Source organism: Cetorhinus maximus, chromosome 1 (assembly GCF_964194155.1).
Source record: "Cetorhinus maximus chromosome 1, sCetMax3.hap1.1, whole genome shotgun sequence".
Taxonomy (NCBI): Eukaryota; Metazoa; Chordata; class Chondrichthyes; order Lamniformes; family Cetorhinidae; genus Cetorhinus; species Cetorhinus maximus.
The window spans coordinates 167114319-167137521 of NC_135879.1; the positions used below are offsets into that span (position 1 = coordinate 167114319).

Below are 23203 nucleotides of genomic sequence, written 5' to 3' on the forward strand. Positions count from 1 at the left end.
CAATATCTCTTTCTCCTCCTGGATAGCGCAAAGGCTATGGGGTTTGACAATATTCTGGCAATAGTACTGAAGACTTCTGCTCCAGAACTTGCCGCACCCCTAACCAAACTGTTCCAGTACAGCTATAACACTGGCATCTACCTGGCTATGTGGAAAATGTGGAAAACAGGTATGTCTTGTTCACAAAAAGCAGGACAAATCCAATCTGGCCAATTACTGCCCCATCAGTCTAATCTCCGTCATCAATAAAGTCATGGAAGGGGTCATCAACAGTGCTATCAAGCGGCACTTGCTTAACAATAACTGGCTCACTGACGCCCAGTTTGGGTTCCACCAGGGCCACTCAGCTCCTGACCTCATTACGGCCTTGGTTCAAACATGGACAAAAAAAAAGAGCTGAACTCCCGAGGTGAGGTGAGAGTGACTGCCCTCGACATCAAGGCAGCATCTGACGGACTGTGGCATCAAGGAGTCCTATCAAAACTGGAGTCAATGGGAATCATGAGGGAAACTCTCCAGTAGTTGGAGTCATACCTAGCACAAAGGAAGATGGCTGTGGTTGTTGGAGGTCAGTCATCTCAGCTCCAGGACATCACTGCAGTAGTTCCTCAGGGTACTGTCCTTGGCCCAGCCAACTTCAGCTACTTCATCAATGAACTTCCTTCCATCATAAGGTCAGAAGTGGGGATGTTCGCTGATGATTGCACAATGTTCAGCACCATTCACGACTCCTCAGATACTGAAGCCATCCGTGTCCAAATGCAGCAAGACCTGGACAATATCCAGGCTTGGGCTGACAAATGGCAAGTAACATTCACACGACACAAGTGCCAGGCAATGACCATCTCCAACAAGAGAGAATCTAACCATCGCCCCATGACGTTCAATGGCATTACCATCACTGAATCCCCCACTATCAACATCTTGGGGGTTACCATTAACCAGAAACTGAACTGCACCATCCATATAAATACTGTGGCTACAAGAGCAGGTCAGAGGCTAGGAATCCTGCGATGAGTAACTCTCTTTCTGATTACCAAAGCCTGTCCACCATTTACTAGGCACAAGTCAGGAGTGAGATGGAATACTCCCACTTGCCTGGAGTGCAGCTCCTACAACACTCAAGAAGCTTGACATTGTCCAGGGAAAAGCAACCCGCTTGATTGGCATCACATCCACAAACATTCACTTCCTCCACCACCAATGCACAGTAGCAGCAGTGTACACCATCTACAAGATACACTGCAGGAATTCACCAAGGCTCCTTAGAAAGCACCTTCCAAACCCACGACCACTACCATCTAGAAGGACAAGGGCAGCAGGTAGGTGGGAACACCGCCACTTGAAGTTCCCTTCCAAGTAACTCTCCACTCTGACTAGGAAATGTATCGCCGTTCCTTCACTGTCGCTGAGTTTAAATCCAGGAACTCCCTCCCTAACAGCACTATGGGTGTGCCTACACAACATGGACTGCAGTGGTTCAAGGCGGCAGCTCACCACCACCGTCTCAAAGGCAACTAGGGATGGGCAATAAATGCTGGCCTAGTCAACGAAGCCCACATCCCCTGAATGAATATTTTTTTAAAAATCTCTGCTCTCATCTGTCTTGCAGCTCCATTAGAATCCCAGCAAATAAGTTCCTATTGCCAAAGTGCTAAAATGGCCGTAAATCTGGAACAAGATTCACTGACTTTGTCTGTGGTGCATTCTTCTCATCATCTATAACGTGTAGTTACATCAACTCAACTGTCATTCCATAATCCCATCCTTTTCCTCAATACATCTTGCCCCTTAGTGACATCATTCAGACATGGATTCAGCTTCCACATGTATGCCAATGACAGGCAGCTGTCCCTCTCTGCTGCTGCGAGACGACTGTTTAACATTCAGTTTTGGATAAGTCACAATTTCATGTAGCTAAACAATGGGAACACCAAAGCCATCACTCTACCTTGTGTAACACTGAGCTGAGTTTATGACTCAATACCACAAAGTTTATCCCTTAGTAACATCACCTGCCTCCGGCCTACTTCAGCCCATATGCTGCTGAAACCCCAATTCATGTCACTTTCAGATTAGGCTATTCCATTGCTCTGCTGACTGGTCTTCCATTCTCCCATTAAAAACACTGCTACCCGAATCCTATTCTGCACCAAGTACCACTCACCAATCTTGCTTCTCACTAATGTATATTGGCTCCCATTCCCCTGTTGCCTCAAATTTAAAATTCTTACCCGTGTTTAAATCCCTCCATGGCCTCATCCCTCCAGTCTTCTCCAGTGTTGCAACTCCCCCTGAAGTCTTCGGTTTGGGTTTGAATGCGGGCAATTGGAAATGTATGAAACCAGAATATGAGAAACCCAACTAAACTTTGGAATTTTCTAATTCCTTACTCTTCTCCATGCTCCTTGTTTCCATAAAACCCACATATTTTGCCCTATCTTTTGAATACCTTTCCCAGTTAATCCCTCTTTCAACTCCACATTGTGTTCCCCATTCCTCTGTAAAGCTCACTCGAATATTTTTCTAGATTGAAATACAAATCCAAGTTGTTGTACAGTAAAGCTAATTTTTTAAAAAGCAGCCAGTACCTCCAACTGCAGCTCAACAATGATCATTGATCAGGATTCTCCCATGTATAATGCTTGCAACCTCTATCCTTTATAGAGGACCCCTGCTTCTGTATTATGCACTTCAAAAGGCAAATCGTGGATTAAGAACGTTTCAATTCATACTACATGCTGTGCAGTCTGTGGCTGGCTCATAAGTTTAAAAAATGCATGTTCCTTTCTACATTGCACTACAACATATAATTGTTGGTATGGCTAGCAAGTTTCAAACTTTTAACATGCATTATAAAAGAACTTCCATTAATTCTTTTGCTCCATCGGCAATTTAATGCATTTCTACGGTGACCATTTGCATTTTGTGCAAACCACAACTTTTTAGGCTGTAACTTTGACAGGCTGGTTATGGTTAGGATAATAAATAAACAGTTGCAAAGGAAACAAATTTAAGTTACACTCGAGTCAATAAGCCAATAAATCAAAGTTGGATCCTACAAAGTTTATTAATGGCAGCCAGTATGCATCTCTAAAACGAATTTATTGCATTGCAGAGCAGCTGTCATCTGTCAGAAGTCAGCCTTGTAAAGACACTGGATCACAGCTCCTTGCTCAAATCCCCTGTTAAATACAAGTACCAACAAACATACTAAAGTAGACATGCCTCCTTCCTTATAACCTGTGGGTCTATTGAAGTTCACTATTGTGAACTAATATTTAGCTCACAGGAACGCCTGAGGTTTTGCAACTGGTTCACTATCTCATACCAAATATTTACCAATGTTGACAGTTGCACATAAATCAAAGTTCATGCATAACACTACAGGGAATTAGCTCCCTAATGATGAGTCCAAAATTACATTTATTTTAAAAATAAAAGCAGGGCACTTAGTTTAGTCCATATTACTTACTTCAGCAGAATCTATATGTAGCTGTGGACATAACTCAAATATCTTAAAATTACTGTCTCAGATGTAAAATATATAAAGATACATTCCTATCAAGTTTTGAAGGCATTATAAAAGAAATACATTACCTTTCTAGCACAAGTTCTGTTTGAGCAACTGGACCCTCACTGCCAGAAACAATGTGAGGATAGAATTCAGCTGGAAATTCCAGTAAAAGTCTGTCGATGAGACACAGGCGGCCAAGCAAAGCCTGCCAATTAGTGGATTCCGTTGAGGTGCCCAGAATACAGTTTAAGACATAGTCAACACCTCCAACCCCAATGGACGCTATAAGGAGAAAACAAGAGTGTTACATTTAGGACTGCATTTCAAAGGGAGGATGGCTCATGAGTATTTTTTTCCCTACATCTAGCAAATATAGGTTACAAGGATATGAATGGAAAGTCATGAATGGAGAAAACATCATCACAGAAGTGCTCATTGACTACAGTAGCTCACGTACCAAAATATGCTAGCTTTCACTCTCTCCCCTCAATTACATTTCCTGTTTAGGGACATAGTAGGCTATTCAATTAGGTCATAGCTGATCTATACTTCATCTCCATTTACCTCCCTTTAATCCACATATCACCTAATAAAAATCTGATGATCACGGTCTCAAAAATTTCAATTGATCCCCAGAAACACGTTTTGGGGGAAAATTACGGATTTCCACTAAAATAAAAGTACTGTGGATGCTGGAAAACTGAAATAAAAACAGGAAATGCTCGAAAAACTCAGCAGGTCTGGCAGCATCTGTGGAGAGAGAAACAGAGTTAATATTTTGAATCCAAAATGACTCACCTTCAGAACAGTTCTGAAGAGGAGTCATGTTGGACTTGAAATGTTAACTATTTCTCTCTCCACAGATGTTGCTAGGCCTGCTGAGTTTTTCCAGCATTTTCCGTTTTTATTACAGATTTCTACTCCTCTTTGTATGAAGAAGCTCTTTCTGATTTCACTCCTAAATGGTCTAACTCTATTTTTCAATTGCAACCCCTTGTTCTGGATTTTCCTCACCAGGGGAAAAAAAAACTTCTCTACATCTGCCCTATCAAATCCTTCCATGATTTTAAACACTTCAATTAAAGCACTCAATCTCCTAACCTAAATGGGAATAAAAGGCGAGGTTATACAACTTGTCTTCATAACTTAGCTCTATAAACTCTGGCATCATCTTGATAAATTTCTACTTTCCCCTCCTCCATGGCTAATGTATACTTTTGAGGTATGATGCAGCCCGACCAAGGATCCGTACAACAGAAGTATCACTTTGCATTCCAGTGATAAAATGTAAATGTTCCATTCACCTTCTTGACTTTTTGTGTCTGTGCACTGTGTGTACATCATTTGCCAATAAGAGAAAAAATCCAAATCGTCTTCCTTGGACCTCAATTACCAACATTGAACTCTATCTACAAGAGTTCTGTCCAGTCATTTAATTTGTTTATGTCCTTTTATAATTTTCCACTACCATCTAACACAATTCACTATGCCTCCTAGCCTAGTGTCACTTTCAATACAACTGCAGATCACTGGGGAACACCAATAATGGATAGGCTGTCAAGGTAATCATCCAACAACACAAAGAACGGATGCAGCTCCCTTCTCATCCTGCGAACATGAATTGCCCAGCCAGAAATGTAGATCATACTGCAAGGTTTCCAGACTGATTTTTAATGGTGCACATTACAAGACTGGTATCTCCTGTGAAGAGGTCTCCCACAAGGTTTTTGGGCACAGTAATGAGATTCAACTTTTCAACCTTCCAGATCTGCAGGCTAGGTTGCTTTCCAGCATTTTCAAACTCAGATGATAAACCATTTCAGGAACCTCACTGGATGCACAGAAAAAACTGGTCACATTACGCTAACCAGAGCACATCTCCTTTATCCCTACTCTGTCTTCAACCTCCCAGAAAATGATCAACCCATGCCACAAGGATACCTTCAATTCATGTGCTTTCGTAAAAATATTTCTTGTGCGGAACCTCAAACCTCTGCTGGAAGTCCATAAACATACAGAAATAGATAGACACTCTCCTGTCCACCAGGTTGGTGACCTCAAAATTAAACCAGATTAGTCAGGCATGACTTATCCATCACAGTACCATCCCTACACCTTTCTGGCAGCTCATACTTGTTCAAGTGCTCAGTCATTCTGTCTCTGATAATTGTAGAGATGCTACTGGAATCTAAACAGAAAACTGACAGGTCTGTAGTTTTCTAGTTTCTCCCTTCTCCTTTCTTATAGGATAGTGACATTGCCAAAGCAAAAGGCACAATTCCCAAATCTAGAGAGTTTGGGAAAATTATGACCAGCACATTAACAGTTCATTTTAGTTTACTGTTATTAACTTTTTTTCATGTCTTCAAAGCTTGCCTTAATTGAATTTGAATTCTTCGTGATTCCTCTTTCTCCCTCTCAAACTGGAGATAAAAAATTCATTGGTATGGTCACTATTCGCGAGATGTCACTTTACAGACAAATTGTTAACTAATTCTGGTTTGTTATTCATCACTAAATCTAGTATAGCCTTAATCTTTATTACTTCTAAAACATAATGTATAGTTGGACAGCTTTCATGCACATTTTAGAATGTTGTTGCCTTTACTATCTGAGCTATTCTGTAACTTTCACATATTCTCAGAATCTACCTCTCATTATAATCACATTTTCTGCGACATGTTTTTCCAATCACCTACTAAAATCAATCAAGTGACCTCGACCAATCAGCAACAATTACTGGGGTGCTGTTCAATGAACACTCGAGTCTAACTATCCATGCTCTATGTATGAAACGGTTATCACATGTATTGGTGATTTATTGTCCCAAGGAAGCCACCACAAACAACCATGCTTGACCTTATCCTCGCTCAATGAGCGCACCTATTTCCAGCAGGGCCAGCGCAGGGGTAAGAATCCTGCCTAATATCATCTCGGACAAAGCGGACACGAGGCTAATTTTGGATCATATCCACCAGTACCTCCAGCCTCGATAGACTAAGTTTCACCCAAGATCATACATAGGAAATTTCCTGATCTGTATAGAGCACTTTGGTGCATCTTTGTAGACATTCACGTCTGCAGAGGCAGAACCATATCCATTATATACAGCCCTATAATTATTGCCAACTTTCAAGTCAACTGCCTGGGTGGTATCTGATTTCAACAGCTACACAGCCACATCTATGAAAAAAATAATAACAACCCATTTACAATTGCAGAAGATGTGCAGTATTACTTCATGTCCAATTCATGCTGTATCCTATTAAACTAAAGGGATTAAAGGGATTAATGGTTTTGCTTCTATCAGCCATGAGTGACAGTTTAAAATTAAATAGTTTTTCTAAAAAAAAAAGACACTTACACATAAGTGCAGCACTAAATACACAAATAAATTGCAATACCAACTGTTTCTTGCCTGATTTAAGGATTTCTCTGCTCACAGCAAGCTCTCCTGATTGGCCTTTGCACAATTCCAACAGTGTAGAAACAGAAAGTTGACTTGTACGACTGAAAGTAAAGTGCAAAAAGGGTGACAATGTAGTTGTGTGCATATTATTGCTTTTCTAACTTAAAAATGATCACATTGCTATTTCCTAATACCTGTATAGCTTATATTAGAACAAAATTTACAGTTCAACAAGGTAAAATATAATTCTTAGAGATTTTGAAATATAGGTCAACTGAATACACTTGAAAAGTAACTTTTCAGATTCTAGATGTGCAAGTAGTTTCAGTAAACAGCTCAGTTATTGCTATTAGCCAAGAATGATTGTTGCAATAGTCAAATCAGGATAAGTTGGAAGGATAAAGCCATAACTTTTAATAAACCAATATTATGGCATCAAAATATTTTGTTCAAGAAACCAATTTATTGCAGGATTAGATTTTTAACAATTGATAACTATGGCAAATACTAGAAGATTACTTCAAGATTCAGGTGAAGAAGCTGGTGGTAAAATAACTAGATTTACATTTAATGGGTCAAATTTAATTGCAGAAAATCTAGATATCTTTTGAAAAAAATCACATTTTACTTTGTGTTATTACAGTTCGGGTCATAAAGCTGCCAATACCTTCAACTGTGTTGCTAGTAAAAGAGATGTTTGTAAGGAAGAAAAACAAAATAAAGTGTGAAGTAGTTGAATTTGAATTTAAAGTGAACAAATAGATTGCAATTTGGATTGAAGCAGGCAAAAAAATTGCATGTTCGTAACCAGAGGGCACAGAATTATTATAATTGGAAAAACAACAAGAGGGGAGATCAGCAGCATTTCTTTTTAAAAGCAGATATTTATGATGATCGGGAATTCATTGCCTGAAAAAGGTGGAAGCAGAATAATAACTTTTAAAAAGGAAAGGATTCAGATGAATACTTGAAAAGGAAAAAAAACTGCAAGGCTATGGGGAAAAGAGCAGGGGAGTGAGTGTGTCTAATTAGACAGCTCTTTCAAAGAGAGGGCACAAGCATGAAAAGCTGAATGGCCTTCTGCACAGTATGATTCTAAAAGGAAGCTGTGGAGCCTCTGTAGAGAGAGTTCATAGATCAAGGGCATTAATTCACCCTTAGTCACAATAAATTGAACCATAACAAATGGTAATCAAACAATTAGAGTAACTGAATGGACACAAACTCCTCAAAACAAATTGTCTTCAAGTATTAATAGCCAAACAATTTTCAAATTTTAAAATGAACATATGTGAGGAATTGCAGCATTTAATAATGCAGGTGCAAGACTTCATAAAATATTTAAAACTCCATTTTAGGACATTACCCAACCACCATTGCATATGATAACCAGAAAACATTTTAAAGAATTTTCCAAGTCCAATGAAGCCAATGCTCAATTTCCCTCACTGATCAGGGATATCTCATCTAGCTTTATAACTGCAATGACCAGTTTGCTTCCTATGATATGGCATTCCAGAGATTACTTATGCTTACCAGTCAAATACAGCCAAGTTCTCCAAAATGAAGAGTGTCACTGCACCGACTCAATAAATGGGTAGCCACTTATGATCAAAAAGTCACAATCAGCTTTTACTTCATGGAGCTCAGCTGTCACCCCAATATGTTCCTTTAACTACCCTTTAACCAATTTAAAACTTTTAATCTACAATTCAAAATTAAATATAAATATCAAATATAGGTCTCTGTATTTAGTGAATTAGACACTTTCATATATTTCTAAATTCTAAAACTGTCACTTTTCTTTTTACTGAGTTACCTGTTAGCATCTGCACATTTGACCAATATAGTTTCAACCACAGGCCTGAGAAGTCGTTGAAGCCGTGACTTTTCTGCTACTGCATGACAAGGTGTGTAGACCAACATGGCTCGTAAAGTTTTCTATCAAGACAAGAAATTGAAAATAAATTCATTTTGCAAGCTAATACAAAAGAATGAGCAAACACCAAGAACTTGTTTTGTGGAGATATTTTTCTAAATAATTTGACAGGATTTGTTATCATGTCACTGAGCAAACCAAAAGTAGTGTGATAAAAGTTGGCCTATTTAGTTATTTATATTTTGCTATACAATTAACCCATTGATTTAAGACTTAATCATTTTAAAAAATTGATGTATAAATGGTGTGCAGTGCGGTCAAAGAATTATATATTTATTAACTGAACTAAATGGAATCAATATTTTATGCAAAAAAATGGTGATAGAAGTCAAGTTATCCTTTGGTGCACAGACACATGCTTACCTCACTGATATATTCATAAGCAAACAGCCTAACACCACCAGACTTCAAATTCATGTCAACATTCCACACTTTTTCCTTAGCTTAAGACAGCAAAATTGTAAGCAGATCCTTAACATTCAAGCACTACCTTGTGTCCACCAAGAAATTAACTTTGATGCCATAAGCTTATCTGACAAAATATCTGATCTATCCAGGCCAGTGAAGAATATTTGATTTGTGCCGTGTACACGGTGAAAGGATTTGGGACGGTGGATGGGTGGAGTCAAAAGGTAATCACTTGCCACACAACACCCTGCCTCTGATCTGCTTATGTAGTCATGGTATTATGTTGCTGGTTCAATTAAGTTTCTCGTTAATGGTAACCACCAGGATGTTGACTGTGGGTAATTTGATGGAATAAAAGCAAAATACTGGACATTTGAAATAAAAACAAAGTGCTAGAAAAACTCAGATCCAGCAGCAACTGTGGCAAGAGATATTAAATCCAATATGACCCTTCTTAGAAACTCTTCCGAATTTGATGATGGTCCTGTTGAATGTAAAGGGTTAGGATCTCTCTCTCTCTGGGGGGTGGTTATTACCTGGTACAAATGTTAATTGTCACTTACTACTCAAAGCCTGATTGTTGTCTTGGTCTTGCTGCATGCAGGCATGGATTGCTTCCTTATGAGGTGATGTGAACAGAGCTCAACACTATATAACCATCAGCAAACATAGGAAGGGCTGAAGGTCATCAATGAAGCAACTGAAGATGGTTGGGACTAAGATACTATCCCAAGGAGCTCCTGCAGCAATGTCCTGGGACTGAAATAAATGGCCTCCAACAACCTTAGTCATCTTCCTTTGCACTCCACATGATTCCAGCCAGTGGAGTGTTTTATCCAATGCATCGACTTCAATTTTACTCTGGCTCCTTGATACCGCAGTCAAATGCTGCCTGGAGGTGAACAACAGTCATTCTCACCTCTGGAATTCACATATTTTGTCCATGTTTTCACTGTATGGTGGTCACTTCTACTAACATGGTCATGGACAAACATCTGCAACAGGCAGACTGAGGATGAGGTCAAGCAGGTCTTGCCCACATGTTGATTCACTCACCATCTGGGAAAAAAATCCTTCAGGTCTCAGCCAGCTCAGTCAGTAGTGATGCTACCAAGCTACGTTTGGTGATGGGAAGTGAAGTGTCCCACCGAGAACATTCTTCACGCTTTCTGCCTTCAACGCTTCTTCTAAGTAGCATTCAACATGGAGGAGTGTTGATTCATCAGCCAAGGGAGGGCAATCAGGAGATTTCCTTGCTTTGTTTGATTCGATGCCATGAGGCTTCTTGGGGCCCAGAATCAATGCTGAGGACCCTGAAGTCCATTCCCTTCTGACTGTATAGCAATCTCTGGTGCATCTGTCCTGCCAGATGGATGGTGATAAAAGAGAGTCTGGAAGGTATGATTTTAAGTATGACTATGTCAAACTGTTGCTTGACTTGTCCGTGCGACACCTCTCCCAACTTTGGCACAAGTTCTCATGTTAGCAGGACGACTTTGTATGGTCGACCAGGCTGACTGTACAATAGATGCCTTGGGTCTTTGCCAAATAATCCATCTGATTTTATTCTTCTATTTCATCGTAGCAATTTGGTTAATCTTGCTATCTCAGATGGCAGCTAACCTCTATTACAGTTTGAAATCCAGCACAGAGATAGATAACTTTCAAACAAAAGGAACATCAGCTGCAAAAATTAATCGACTTTTGGAAAAGATGGATTACGTAGAGACTGTCACCAGAAATTGTAAGTTACATTGGCTTCAACTCCACTGAAATTTCAAGACCACAGTGAAAAAATTCTGCTGCAGTCATGGATACCAGTGAAGAACTAACAGTAAACTGTTTTTGCCTATCATTGAATTTTAATTTGGCTAATAAGTTACCTCCTACTGTATAACTTGTTATTCCGCGTGCGTCTGCATGCACGCGACAAAGATTGGGATGCAGGCTTATCCTTTTAAATATGCATCACGTTTTAAATTCAAAAAATACGTAAAAAGCTAACTGCCTGTGTGCTAGGCAAAGATCCCTAACTTGAGGATTAAAATATTGCCTCTTGTTGCATATATTGCAAATATCGAGCTCATAGTTCACATTAATATTTGAGGAAGGCTCTGGGAAGATTAAAGTTTAACTGTAGAAAATGAGATAAATGCAACTAAAGCAATTTGGAATCTATTTCACTCAAAAGGTTTGGGCATGTTGACTTAAGGGGTTAACAGCTAGAAAGGGTAGAGCCATAAAACAGCAGCTGGGTTCACTTATTTGGAGGAGTAATGCCTACACTGCTTGCAAAGAAATGCAGTCCAGAGAAATGTTTTGTTTTGGGAGTTAGAGCTAAATTAATCTAAAAGCATTCAGTGACCCCTGAAAGGCTACGCCGTCATGGAGATGGGTGGAGCTTGACAAGGTTCACTGGTTTCAATGTATCTGTTTTTGCTAGGAGAAATTAACTATAGTTTGGACCTCATGTGGTATGCAGCTCACAGAAGCCTGGGAGCCATTTCGCGCAGTTAGTGCTCAAGAGAAGTTCTAAGGAGCTGAAGGTTGTTGCTTCCGTGCTGGAGTGTTAGGGCTCAGAAGCAGCCCCGGAAGCCCAGCTGGGAAACTGGAGTTCAGGGAAGTCCAGGGGCAGTACCATCTTAGTGAAGCTAGCAGTCTGTGAACGAGTTGGAAGTGTGCTGGTAATTAGAAGGGAGAGTGCAGCTTTGTGAATCCTGTGGAACGCAGTCTCAGGAGAAGAGAAGGTTGAACCATCGAGAGATGAGCAATTGTTGAGGCAGTCCGACTCAGAGTAGCTTTCGAGGGAATTTAGAGACTAGATCTTTGGAACTAAAGAGTTGAAATCCCTCGTGAGGGAGATAGTTTTAATGAGATTTTGTAACTCAAATAGTCACTGATGTCTGGGTGGGTTGCTAAGAAATCTGTGGTACCCACCTTGATCGCGTCAGCCATTTAATGTAGAGTATGGTGTGTTCGACCAGTTTGCCAGCTAATTCATATTACTTCTGAATGTTAGAGTATAAGATAGATATTATAATGTTTACTTTTCTGACTTTGCATAGTAAAGTTCATTTTGTTTAAAACAGGGTAATCTTGTGGCTCCTAGTGGATAACTGGAATTTCAAACTTTGTCTATTTTAAACAAACAGCTACGGGCCCCTAACTGGATCATTACACATACAAAACTTAAAATCTACCACCTGAGAGAAATCTTGCACTAGAATGTAGCCCTATGAGAGATTTTTTTTTGCATCACTGGATGAAATTATTTTACATTTTTCAATATGCATAGACAGACACTATCCATAGACTTTCTGAACTCCAAATCCCTATACATTGATGGGTTGCTGTCACTCACGATGCCATATACATTATTGAAAAATTACTTTTCTAGACAACTTAACTTTTCTCAATGGCCAACAACTAAAACAGACATTTAAAAAAATCTCAATGCTGGGGCCATTCTCCATCACTGCGGCAAATAGTGGTGCTTTTTACAGGCCAGGGTCTGATGCTCATGAATTTGCCAGTGTGCAGGGACGAAGTTAGCTCAGTGTCTTCTATGCAAAAAAACATTTTTCAAGATGTGATTGGTATAGTCTAATACTAACCATGGCCCAGCTTTTAGGGTCAGCAATGAAGTGACAATGCACCTGTAAAAAAGCTGTACACAAAGATCTAGTGAGATCACAATATTAATTTGTTTTTGGAATCCAGCAGTGATGCCATCAAGCAGGCTAAACCTTCAAATTAAAGAATTGTCCCAGATAGCAAACCGGAAGTAACGTGAAGGTTTTATCATTTGCGTTATATTACATATATATTTATATTATAGTTACTTCCTGTAAAAATATAAAGACTGGAACATTCACATGGGATTAAGGTAGTGGAAAGATCAAACTTTAAAATAGTATTTTTGAAACCTATGGAATCATGGAATGGGGAAATTAGACATTCTACTAAACAAACTTTTCAGGGCTACACGGATTGTCTCACGGTAACAAGACTGAGTATATCATTAAACAATTCAAGAAGTGCAACATTTTCAAGGGTTTTTACAGGGAGAATTAAAGTGTAAAAAATGGAAGAACAAAGTAATCCAGTGATTTCTAAATTGATCTTCAGCCGCAAGCACTTCAACTGCACAGCATGGCGAAGAACAGGGAATCACTGATAGCAACTTCAGAATTTCCATGCTTAACAGTACCGGTGTAGATACCTGAAGTTGCTGTCAGTTTCACAAGTAATAACAGCGAACAGAGTTTCACCGTCATTATAACTGCAAAATTTGGGCTATTATTTTTACCAGTTATTTATAGGCCTGGGTGCTTTTCCTCAAAGACTACAGCAGCATAATATAAATGTGCAACAGAAGACCCTTTCTACAAGTCACATGCTTGCAAACCTAAATGAACAATGCTTTTCTATGTCCATGCATGCCAACTTCACTAAACAAAATGCCACGAGCAAATGTCAGCCTCAGTAAAGAGATTATGAATTCAAAAGGACAGTGTTGACAATACTGAAGAGGAATGATTAGGTTTCAAATTTCAGCCAATTGGACTGCTGTAAGTCATAAATGCTTAGTTAAAATGAGCCCATCACTCAAGCCTATTATTATAAAATCATAGAATCAAAGTATGACTATTAACCTAAAACCATCAATAAACCTACATTGAATCTAATGATAACACAACTCTGGGTGGTTTAAGCACAGTGAACACCTCTTAAGTATCATACATCACAATTTACTGTATGTAAACAGTACTTAAAAATCTAGGATATCAGAAGCCTCCTGTTAAACCCAACTTCAGTTAACTTCTAAAATATGTTTGTAACTAAAGCATGACTTCACTACCAAGGACTCAGTTGGCTGTGGTAAGAACAGTATTTAGGACACCAGGGAATTTTGTAAAGTATCCCATCCCAATACAAAGACGACATTTATGTGGATCAATGGAATAGGCAGATTAGGGTCTGGATTTAGCCTATTATCAGAAAGACAGTGCTCTGACAATACAAAGTTCCATCTGCTGGAATGTCAGCCCAATCATGTGCACTTTGAATATAATTTTTAAGCTATAACTTGTTCACTCAGAAGAGCGCTATAAACTATGCTGGACAGACATGAAAAGGAGGATGTTATTTACATAAAAGATCTCTTCCATATATCCTATGCTATTAATTAGACCAGAATGAACCAAACTTACAAGGGGAATGAGATACAATAGTTTCCAAAAAACAGATTAAAAAGAACACAAAATATGAGTGCCAATTTTTCTCAATAATTATGAAAATCCATTTGTGTTACTGAGTTGGTTAGGAAGAAAAACCATCAATCTTCTGTTTTTTTGAAAATAATGTCTCACATTCACCAAAAGTCCTTAGGCTCACTCTTAAAGGGATCACTTTCCCCATCATGTACTTCTCTTTCACAATGTCAAACAAAGAACTTTACATTACAGGGAGCCAATCAGCCCATGGGATCGGTGGTGGCTCTCAGCTATCCGCATATTACACAGTGTACTCAAAATCCTTTAAATGTCTATTTCTTCAAATATTTATCTACTTCCCTTTTAAAAGCCATTATGTATTCTGGTTCCATCACAGTTTTGGATAGAGTGCCCCCATGTTCTAATAGCCCTCTTATGTGAAAACATTTTCCTACCTTCACCCTTCCTTCTTTTGACAATGATTTTAAATTTATTCCCTCTAGTTACAGGCTAACTAATTATGGGAAGTAGTTATCCTTGATTTACCTCAAAACCTGAACTTTGAACATTTGAATCAGATCTCAATCTTAATAGGGCTCCAGTTTTGTAACTGAAGCCTCACTGCTTTAGTATCATCTTAGTGAATCTGAACCCTTGACATGACCCTAAAAATAAACGACCCAAAACTGGACACATTATTCTAATTATGGCCTAACGGATGATCCCTATAGGCGTGGCATTACCTCTTTGCTTTTGTACACCACCCACTTATAAAACCTAGGACTTCATGTACTTTTTTCTTAAAGATAGCTTTATCAACTTAGCCTTTCGCTCAAAAAAATGTCTGAAACCCATCTTCCCCACTAAATCTCTGCTTTTCTACTCCTTTTAAAAGGTTTGACCACCTCTTGCATATTCCTATCTTCCCATTCTTCCTTACGAAATCTATCACCTCTCAGTTATTCGCATTAAATTTCGCCTTTGTCCGATGTACAACTTGTCTACACACGCGCCAAAATTGACTGAAGGGCACTATTGTTTATATACCTCCTCTGAAAAATATCTATTAACCATCACTCCTTTCTGGCCTGTAAGCAACTCCTTACAGTCACGTGTCCTTTAATACCAGGAACCTTATTTTGTTAACAAACCTCCTATACAGTACATAACCAAATGCCTTTTGAAAATCAACTTCAGGATAGCTGGTGCATTTCTGAATTTGGGACTGAGATACATTACAGGGACAGAGTCATGGAGTGCTGTTTTTGCAACTTCACCCAAGTTGAGAGGTGATTAAAACACTGAGGTCCCGAAGTAGGTAAGTCTTCCATTCCTAACTCCAACATACTTCAATTTAATAAACATTTAAAAAATAAAACACTCTAGCCTCCTGTGTTCCAAAAATGAGAGCTTTGCTGTGCTTAGTTTTGAAAATGGTGGAATTTTCCCAATTAGACTTAAGTTAGAAACCCAATGACATAGAACTATTTCAACATAGTCACCAACCCATACTTGACAATTACATTAGCCAAGGAAGGCTGGCACATGCAAATTTCAGGAAAAAAAACTTGTCTGTATATAAATACTGGTGCCTAGGCAATAATTAAATAAATATGCAGTATTATCTGCAGTCACTGATGCCAGAAATCAAATACAGCAGTCACATGCCTGTGAAGAAAACATCTCATTTTTGAGCTAACTGATCCAAGTCACATCCACACTTGACACCGCTAAATACATAGAAATACATCGCAAATAATTAAAAAGTGGACAACTGTGGAAGAATAAACTCAAGGTAGAAAAGCAAAAGTGAACAGAAAGGTAGCAAAATTAAAGCCATAGAACACAAATAATTTCTATTTGCATAGATGTTAGGCAACAGCAAAAAAAAACAATAAGATCTGGAGTGTGTAAAAAAAGGTGGTTAAAAAAAGTATCAACAAAGGACAGAAACTGAAGGCACTGGAAAGACATTAAGGTTAGAAATTACTGCTTTCAATATCAGTCAACGAGCAATGCACTCATGACATTCCTCAGTCTGCTTTTCTAATGCAAACATTAACCTATTCAAAACTAAAGAGATAATGCCCTCAGTAAACTAGGAAAATAGACAAATATCATAGAAACATATTAACACACTGACAATTAACATTTAACATCAAGTAATTATGAAAATCAAAAATGCCAAACTGAGTTACTTAATACTCCATTACTAAAAGTCAGACAATTAATAAAATTACCATCATAATTTACACGTGGAATAATAAACAGAGCGTAAATCACAAACTTATAACATAGAATTGGTCATCAAGATATCAAGCTGAGAGCAATTTTAATTGAACTGAATTGCACCTGCACCTTGAGATGTACCTTAACATCTAAATAGATTTTTAGAAAGTGCAATTTCAAAAATCTAACCCACTTGGGCAGTCTGGGTTTTTGCAGTCTAACTGGGAAGTTTGAGTATGTGGAATTGTTGCCCAGGTTCAGCATTTTATAGATTGAGCATTTGATATAATCAATATTGTATTGCATTCTAAACATTAAATTAGTGTCTTACCAAAGCAGCGACATATACTTTGTAGACTGGGTCAGCACAGACCATAGAAAGTACACTGCAACATGACTCCACCACCACGTCTCCTGAGATATCAGTCTGAGATGACCCATTGGCTCCTGTCATACTACTAGATCCAGTGTCGCTTCCATTGCTACAGGTTCCTCCAGTACGGATTTCGCCATTTGCCAAAAGCAAGGCACCACTAACATCATGTGAAAGTCGCCTTAATGCCATCTCTCGTACATTCCAGTTCCGAGAAAAGAGACAACTAACCAGTTCCATTCCAAATACCTAAATAAGAAAGTGGACAGCGTCACAGCAACAGACTAAGCATTCAATTCTAAATCACTTCCTAAAATTTAACTAAACACATTTTAATACAGAATTTGTTGAAAAATAATGTCATTTTGGAAAGTGCATCACTGTTAGTTTTACCATGTAATCATGCCACCACTTTGAAGAATTTCAGTAATAGGATACCAGTGTGTAAAGTTCTGAAACATTCACAATAACAATTAAAGTTTATTTTCATTTGAGGTTTCCTAAGAATTCCTAAGCTGCAATGCCTGTTCTTGTGCAAAAATATAATTTATACTTATAAATTCCCCTCACCTGAATCCAGGGTTCTGCCAACTCTTTGTAAGCTTGTGGGATTTGTTGAACTCCATAATGACGCAGGTTAAAGTCACTGTCCTGCTGCCGTCTCTGTGGATCGACCTCTAGTGGCTGAGTCTGGATTTGTACCGAGCTTTGAGAATCATGACTTTTAAGGCAAAAGTATAAAATGGCATTGTGAAATTCAATGAAGAAAACACTGAATGAATCTGTTAATCATCAGACTCCTATGAGATTATTATTTGAAGGAATGGCTGCTAAGCACACAAGCTTTGATTTTACAGTTAATCATCTTGCTGAAATCAAGGAAACTAAGTCTGCCTAAATTTGGCAGAAATCACAGGTTTGCAAAAAATCTTTAATTCAAGTTTGCTAATGCCACAGTGAACATATTGTGAGGAGGTACATGTACATATAGAGACATGTTAACTGTTGAGCCAGATAATCAATTTAGAACTATAAGAATGGTTTATGTCATCTGATGGATTAGTTAAAACCATGGCTCCAGATTTTGTACAGTGAATGCCAAGCATTTCAATGTACCTACATCTGTGTAAAATCCTGTGAGGAATGCAGATATCACAGTTGAGCTTGATCAATATCATCAAATATTCAAATTTACAAAATCTAAAATGTAGAGAGGGAATTGAAGGCTTAAAGTTCAAAATGCAACATAACAAACAGTAATTTAAAGTTTTTCATTTCATAAAGCAGTTTTCTTACCTGTGCAGTTCTCGGGACTTCCATTTGGCTCTACAAAGAGGACAGATGAGAGTCTCATGGTTCCGTCTGCATTCCTCAGCCCCTGGAATAAAGTCCAACATAAACATTACTGAACATAACTGAAGCATCAAGCTTCACTTCAAGTTGAAACAAACTTATTTTATTTTGCTTTCAATTTCTGGACCACCACCACCTCAACTTTTAAGACTTGATGCACTCTAGGTGATGGCTCCTGATGCAATCAAGATTGTACAGTCTATTGCACAGCACATGAAATTCATAGACCTATACTTTAGGTAATACCTGTGAAAGCAATCCAGGCACTTGGAGGTTTTGTTCCAGGTACTAAGATTGACAAGCCTGGTCTTTAACAATCCAGCTGCTATTTGGGAAGTGGCTAACTTCATCATGAGTCATACTTCGGATAAGCACAGACCTCACACTAAAAGAAATACCAGTTAAGAAGCTTCTTGCACCATTCTCAGTTCAGGAGTTTCAAATTTTAGCTGAAGACAATTCTCAACAGTTAGTCAAGAAACATTCTGCAACATGCAACGATCTTCTAGATCAGGTAAAATTCTCAGGACAGGTGCCAGGTCAAAGGCCAAAGAATGATGACTAGAAACAAGCAACCAATAACAAAAGTAAAGGAAGTAACCAAATTTATTTCAAATGCATGGAGATCCACATTTATCTTACAGAATGAAAAACTGAGCATATCAAGTAAAATAAAAAGTTTCAGATACCTTGCCATCCATTGCTCCCCAGATAAAATAGTCCTGGCTCAAAGAAATGACTGTGTATGTCGAGTATTTATTAGTAAACCAAAATAGTTCAGCATTGGACAAAAAGAACTTGAAACATCTCATTTCAATTAAAAATCAACATAAAATAAAAAAGTGAAAATCCTTACAAACTTACAGATTGACATGCAGTGATGGTGAAGTTTATTCCGGCAGCCTTCTTCACACACAGTCAAGCTTTCCTCATCAAGCATATCCAGTAGACAAATAGGACACATTTGTTCTTCTTCATCTTTCAAGCTAGAAAAACAAAAAAATTCTGTTTTTAACTTCATGCAGTTCAAAAATGCCAAAACTTTTTCAATCTGGTTCATTTAGATGGATAGCACAGAATCTCAAGGGACAACTATAAAAGGTTTAAAAACAATGTTCTCATTAATATGCATAGTTCTCAATCTGCAGACATTAAGATCTTTGAGTTCCATTTTAGGAGTTACTCAATAATGAAGCAATCAAGAAAAAACCCTTGCAGATACCCAAGCCCACAAAATTCAAACATGTAAATAAGTTAGAAACGAGTTGGTTTAGCTTCAAGAACTATACTACCAGGACTTGCTGGCTGAATGTAGCCCATATGAACAAATAACAAGGAGCGGGTGTAGGCCATTTGGCCCCTTGAGCCTGCTCTGCCATTTAAGATGATCATGGCTGATCTGATAGTAACCTCAAATCTGCATCCCGCCTACCCCCAATAATCTATCAACCCCTTGCTTAACAAGAGTCTATCCACCTCTGCCTTAAAAATATTCAAAGGCTCTGCTTCCACCGCCTTTTCAGAAAGAGTTTCAAAGACTCACGACCCTCAGAAAAAAATTGCGCCTCATCTCTGTTTTAAACGGGTTTGAACACCCGAGTAACTGACTATTGGTTATGCAAAAGCAAAAATTACATCAGTAATCTAATCAATAAGACCATAAGACATAGGAGCAGAAATTAGGCCATTTGGCCCATCGAGTCTGCTCCGCCATTCAATCATGGCTGGTAAGTTTCTCAACCCCATTCTCCCGCCTTCTCCCCGTAACCTTTGATCCCCTTACCAGTCAAGAACCTATCTATCTCGGTCTTAAATACACTCAATGACCGGGCCTCCACAGCCTTCTGTGGCAATGAATTCCATAGATTCACCACTCTCTGGCTAAAGAAGTTTCTCCTCATCTCTGTTCTAAAAGGTCTTCCCTTTACTCTGAAGCTGTGCTCTTGGGTCCTAGTCTCTCCTACTAATGGAAACATCTTCCCCACGTCCACTCTATCCAGGCCTTTCAGTATTCTGTAAGTTTCAATCAGATCCCCCCCTCATCCTTCTAAACTCCATCGAGTTTGGACCCAGAGTATTAACTTACAAGAAACGTCTTTGTTTTGAGTCATTACTGCAACTGTACAAATTGGTCCCCTTACCCAAGGAAGTATCTATTTTCCTTAGAGGAAGTGCAATAAAGGTTTATTAGGTTGATTCCTGGGATGAGGGGATTGACCTACGAGGAGAGAGCGAGCAGAATGGATCTAGATTCTCTGGGGTTTTGAAGAATATGGGGTGACCTTATTGACAATTTTTTCAGTTCAAGAGAGCAGATGCAGAGAGGCTGTCTCCTTTGGCTGGGAACTCTAGAACTGAGGTCATGATCTCAGGTCAAGTGAGTCAGCTATTTTGGACTGAGACGAGGAGAAATTTCTTCACTGAAGGGTTTACGTTTTGGAATCCTCAACTTGACAGGGTCATTGATGATGTTCAGTCTTGAATGGAGATAGATAAGATTTTTGGGCATAAGGGAGTTGATGGAAATGGGGATAGGGCTGGAGTTGAGTTGAGGTAGAAGATCAGCCATGGTCTTAGTGAATGATGGAGCAGGCTCGAGGCCCCTATTGCCTACTCTGGCTCAAGACAGAATCATCTTCCACAGGAACTAATGCATGTTACAGTTCTTTACTCTTGCTTTTAAATAAAATGATCAGAGTTGAGCTGAAGTGTAGGGAGAGCGAGAATGTAAGAGGAATAAAAGTATATCTCAGTTACCACAAAAATGTTTGACTTCTGTACTTTACTATGATTTAAGACTTTTGACAGTTTTTACCATAGCTCAACTTTTTTTGACTAACCTATGTTTCTCCCAAAAATTTACCATAACAAAATTATAGCTACATTAAAAACATAGGAATACAAAGAACCAGGAGAGTGCATCAATCTGACCAGTCACAAATACTAATATCTCAGTCGCCCAACTCACTACCTTGTCATTCCCACACTAAGTGCTATTCGCCAATCACTATCTCACCCTCCCAACCTATCTAGATCCCTTTATATTTAGTACACCGGTTTCCAAATTGCAATTGCTCCACCCCTAAACTTGGCAGCATTCCAGCTTAGTTTTGTTCCAATTCAGCTTCAAATCATTTATCTGCAGTGTAAAAACATCAATGGCAATGATTTATCTCACGCTGGTGAACTTATAGATACAGATACATACATAACCGCTCTGCCTTCTCTATTAATCAATTTTCTATTTTATCCCTGCTTAACTTTGGACTAATCACTTTAATGACACACAGGTGAAAGCTTTGCTGAAATTCATCACAGCTATAAAATTTCCAGTCAACAAAGTCAGTTATTTCCTTGAGAAATTGCATCTTACATCAGGCAAAACAAGCCTTCCATAAATTCAAACAGATTCCCCTCAACATATTTTAATCTAAATATTTCTCTCTCTTCCTTATCTGGGGTCTACAGCAGACATGCATAGCAATTTCCTTTCTCTCATGCCTCATCCCTTTTCATAAAGTTTCCACCCAGGTTATTGATCCATCCCTGTTATAATCAAGATTCTCTTCCACATAAAAAGCCCATGCACCCTCCCTTTCTTCCCTCTACATTCATCCAATCTACATATTACATACAAACATATGAATTAGGAGCAGGAGTAGGCCATTTGGCCCATTGAGCCTGCTCCGCCATTCAGTAAGATCATGGCTGATCTGATTGAGGCCTCACTTTTTCCCATCAGATTGCCTCTTAAATCTTCTCCATTCTTGTTCGAAGGCAAAGAGACTGCAGAGGCACAGCACGCATACAAGGATTTGATTTCATGGGCTACACTTTTCATTTTTTTCTCCTTGGATGGTGGGGCATATTTGAGTCGTGATTTTTAAAAAAAAACTTAAGCTTGTTTCAGGGATTGTGGATTTCTGATTTTATTTGAGAGAATTGGTTAATGCTCTACTTAATGGCAGGATTAGGTCCTCTGGAGTCCTGTTCCTGTTTATGCAATCCAACATCTGACAAAGAACGGCCAGCACTGAATGTATCCCTGGCAGACAAAAACTGCCTATTGCACCTCCCAGATTCCTTCAGTATCTCCCATTAATCAGGTGATACCTGCCGGTTTCCAATACTCCCACCACCTGTAAAGTCCTGGTACTTTTTCCAAATAGCCCAAATTCTACTGAAGCTTGTCCCAATTTTCTACTGTATTAACTATTCTTGTCTTTTTTGGTGCATCACAAAATCAAAAGTGAACCTGCTATCACATCACTTTTGGGTTCATTGAAGGATACTGGTATCAATGCAAAGTCACATGCGTAACTCCATTTCCCACTAACTAGACCCCTCCATTTCTTATTGCTCAGCCCCAATTCAACTCACTACAATGCCATGCCCTTTAATTTTCACGGGTTGTTTCAGGTGTCTTATCAAAAATCTTACTAAAACCCTAGTACATTATACATTTCACCATTACCTAAATAATTATTCCTTCATAAGATTCTACTGAATTCTTCTGGCATAACTTCCCTTTTATGATTCAGTGCTGTCTTTGACTAATTAGTTTATATCTGAATGCTTCATTAACGTTGTCCTGGACAACTGCCTCCAGAATTTTGTGGGTTCCAGTCCCACTCTATGAACTTGAGCACAAAACGTAGGCTAACATTTCAGTGAAGTGCTGCAGAGCTGCTGTTTTTCAGATGAGATGTTAAACAGAAGTGCACTTGCCCTCTCAAGTGGCCATAAAAGATACCATGAC

At 38.7% G+C, this 23203-nt stretch overlaps 1 protein-coding gene across 2 annotated transcripts in view; it reads right to left on the minus strand.

The window, feature by feature from the left end:
* map3k1 (mitogen-activated protein kinase kinase kinase 1, E3 ubiquitin protein ligase) overlaps positions 1-23203 on the minus strand; it is a 132492-nt gene that overhangs the window by 29196 nt on the left and 80093 nt on the right. For both annotated transcript variants that reach the window (XM_078549570.1, XM_078549579.1), the window contains exons 7-13: positions 19309-19430; positions 18388-18469; positions 17662-17812; positions 17050-17340; positions 8746-8867; positions 6936-7027; positions 3601-3799 (exon numbers count right to left, since the gene is read on the minus strand). In XM_078549570.1, coding sequence (XP_078405696.1) covers positions 3601-3799; positions 6936-7027; positions 8746-8867; positions 17050-17340; positions 17662-17812; positions 18388-18469; positions 19309-19430 — 1059 coding nt within the window. The remainder of the gene's footprint in view (positions 1-3600; positions 3800-6935; positions 7028-8745; positions 8868-17049; positions 17341-17661; positions 17813-18387; positions 18470-19308; positions 19431-23203) is intronic.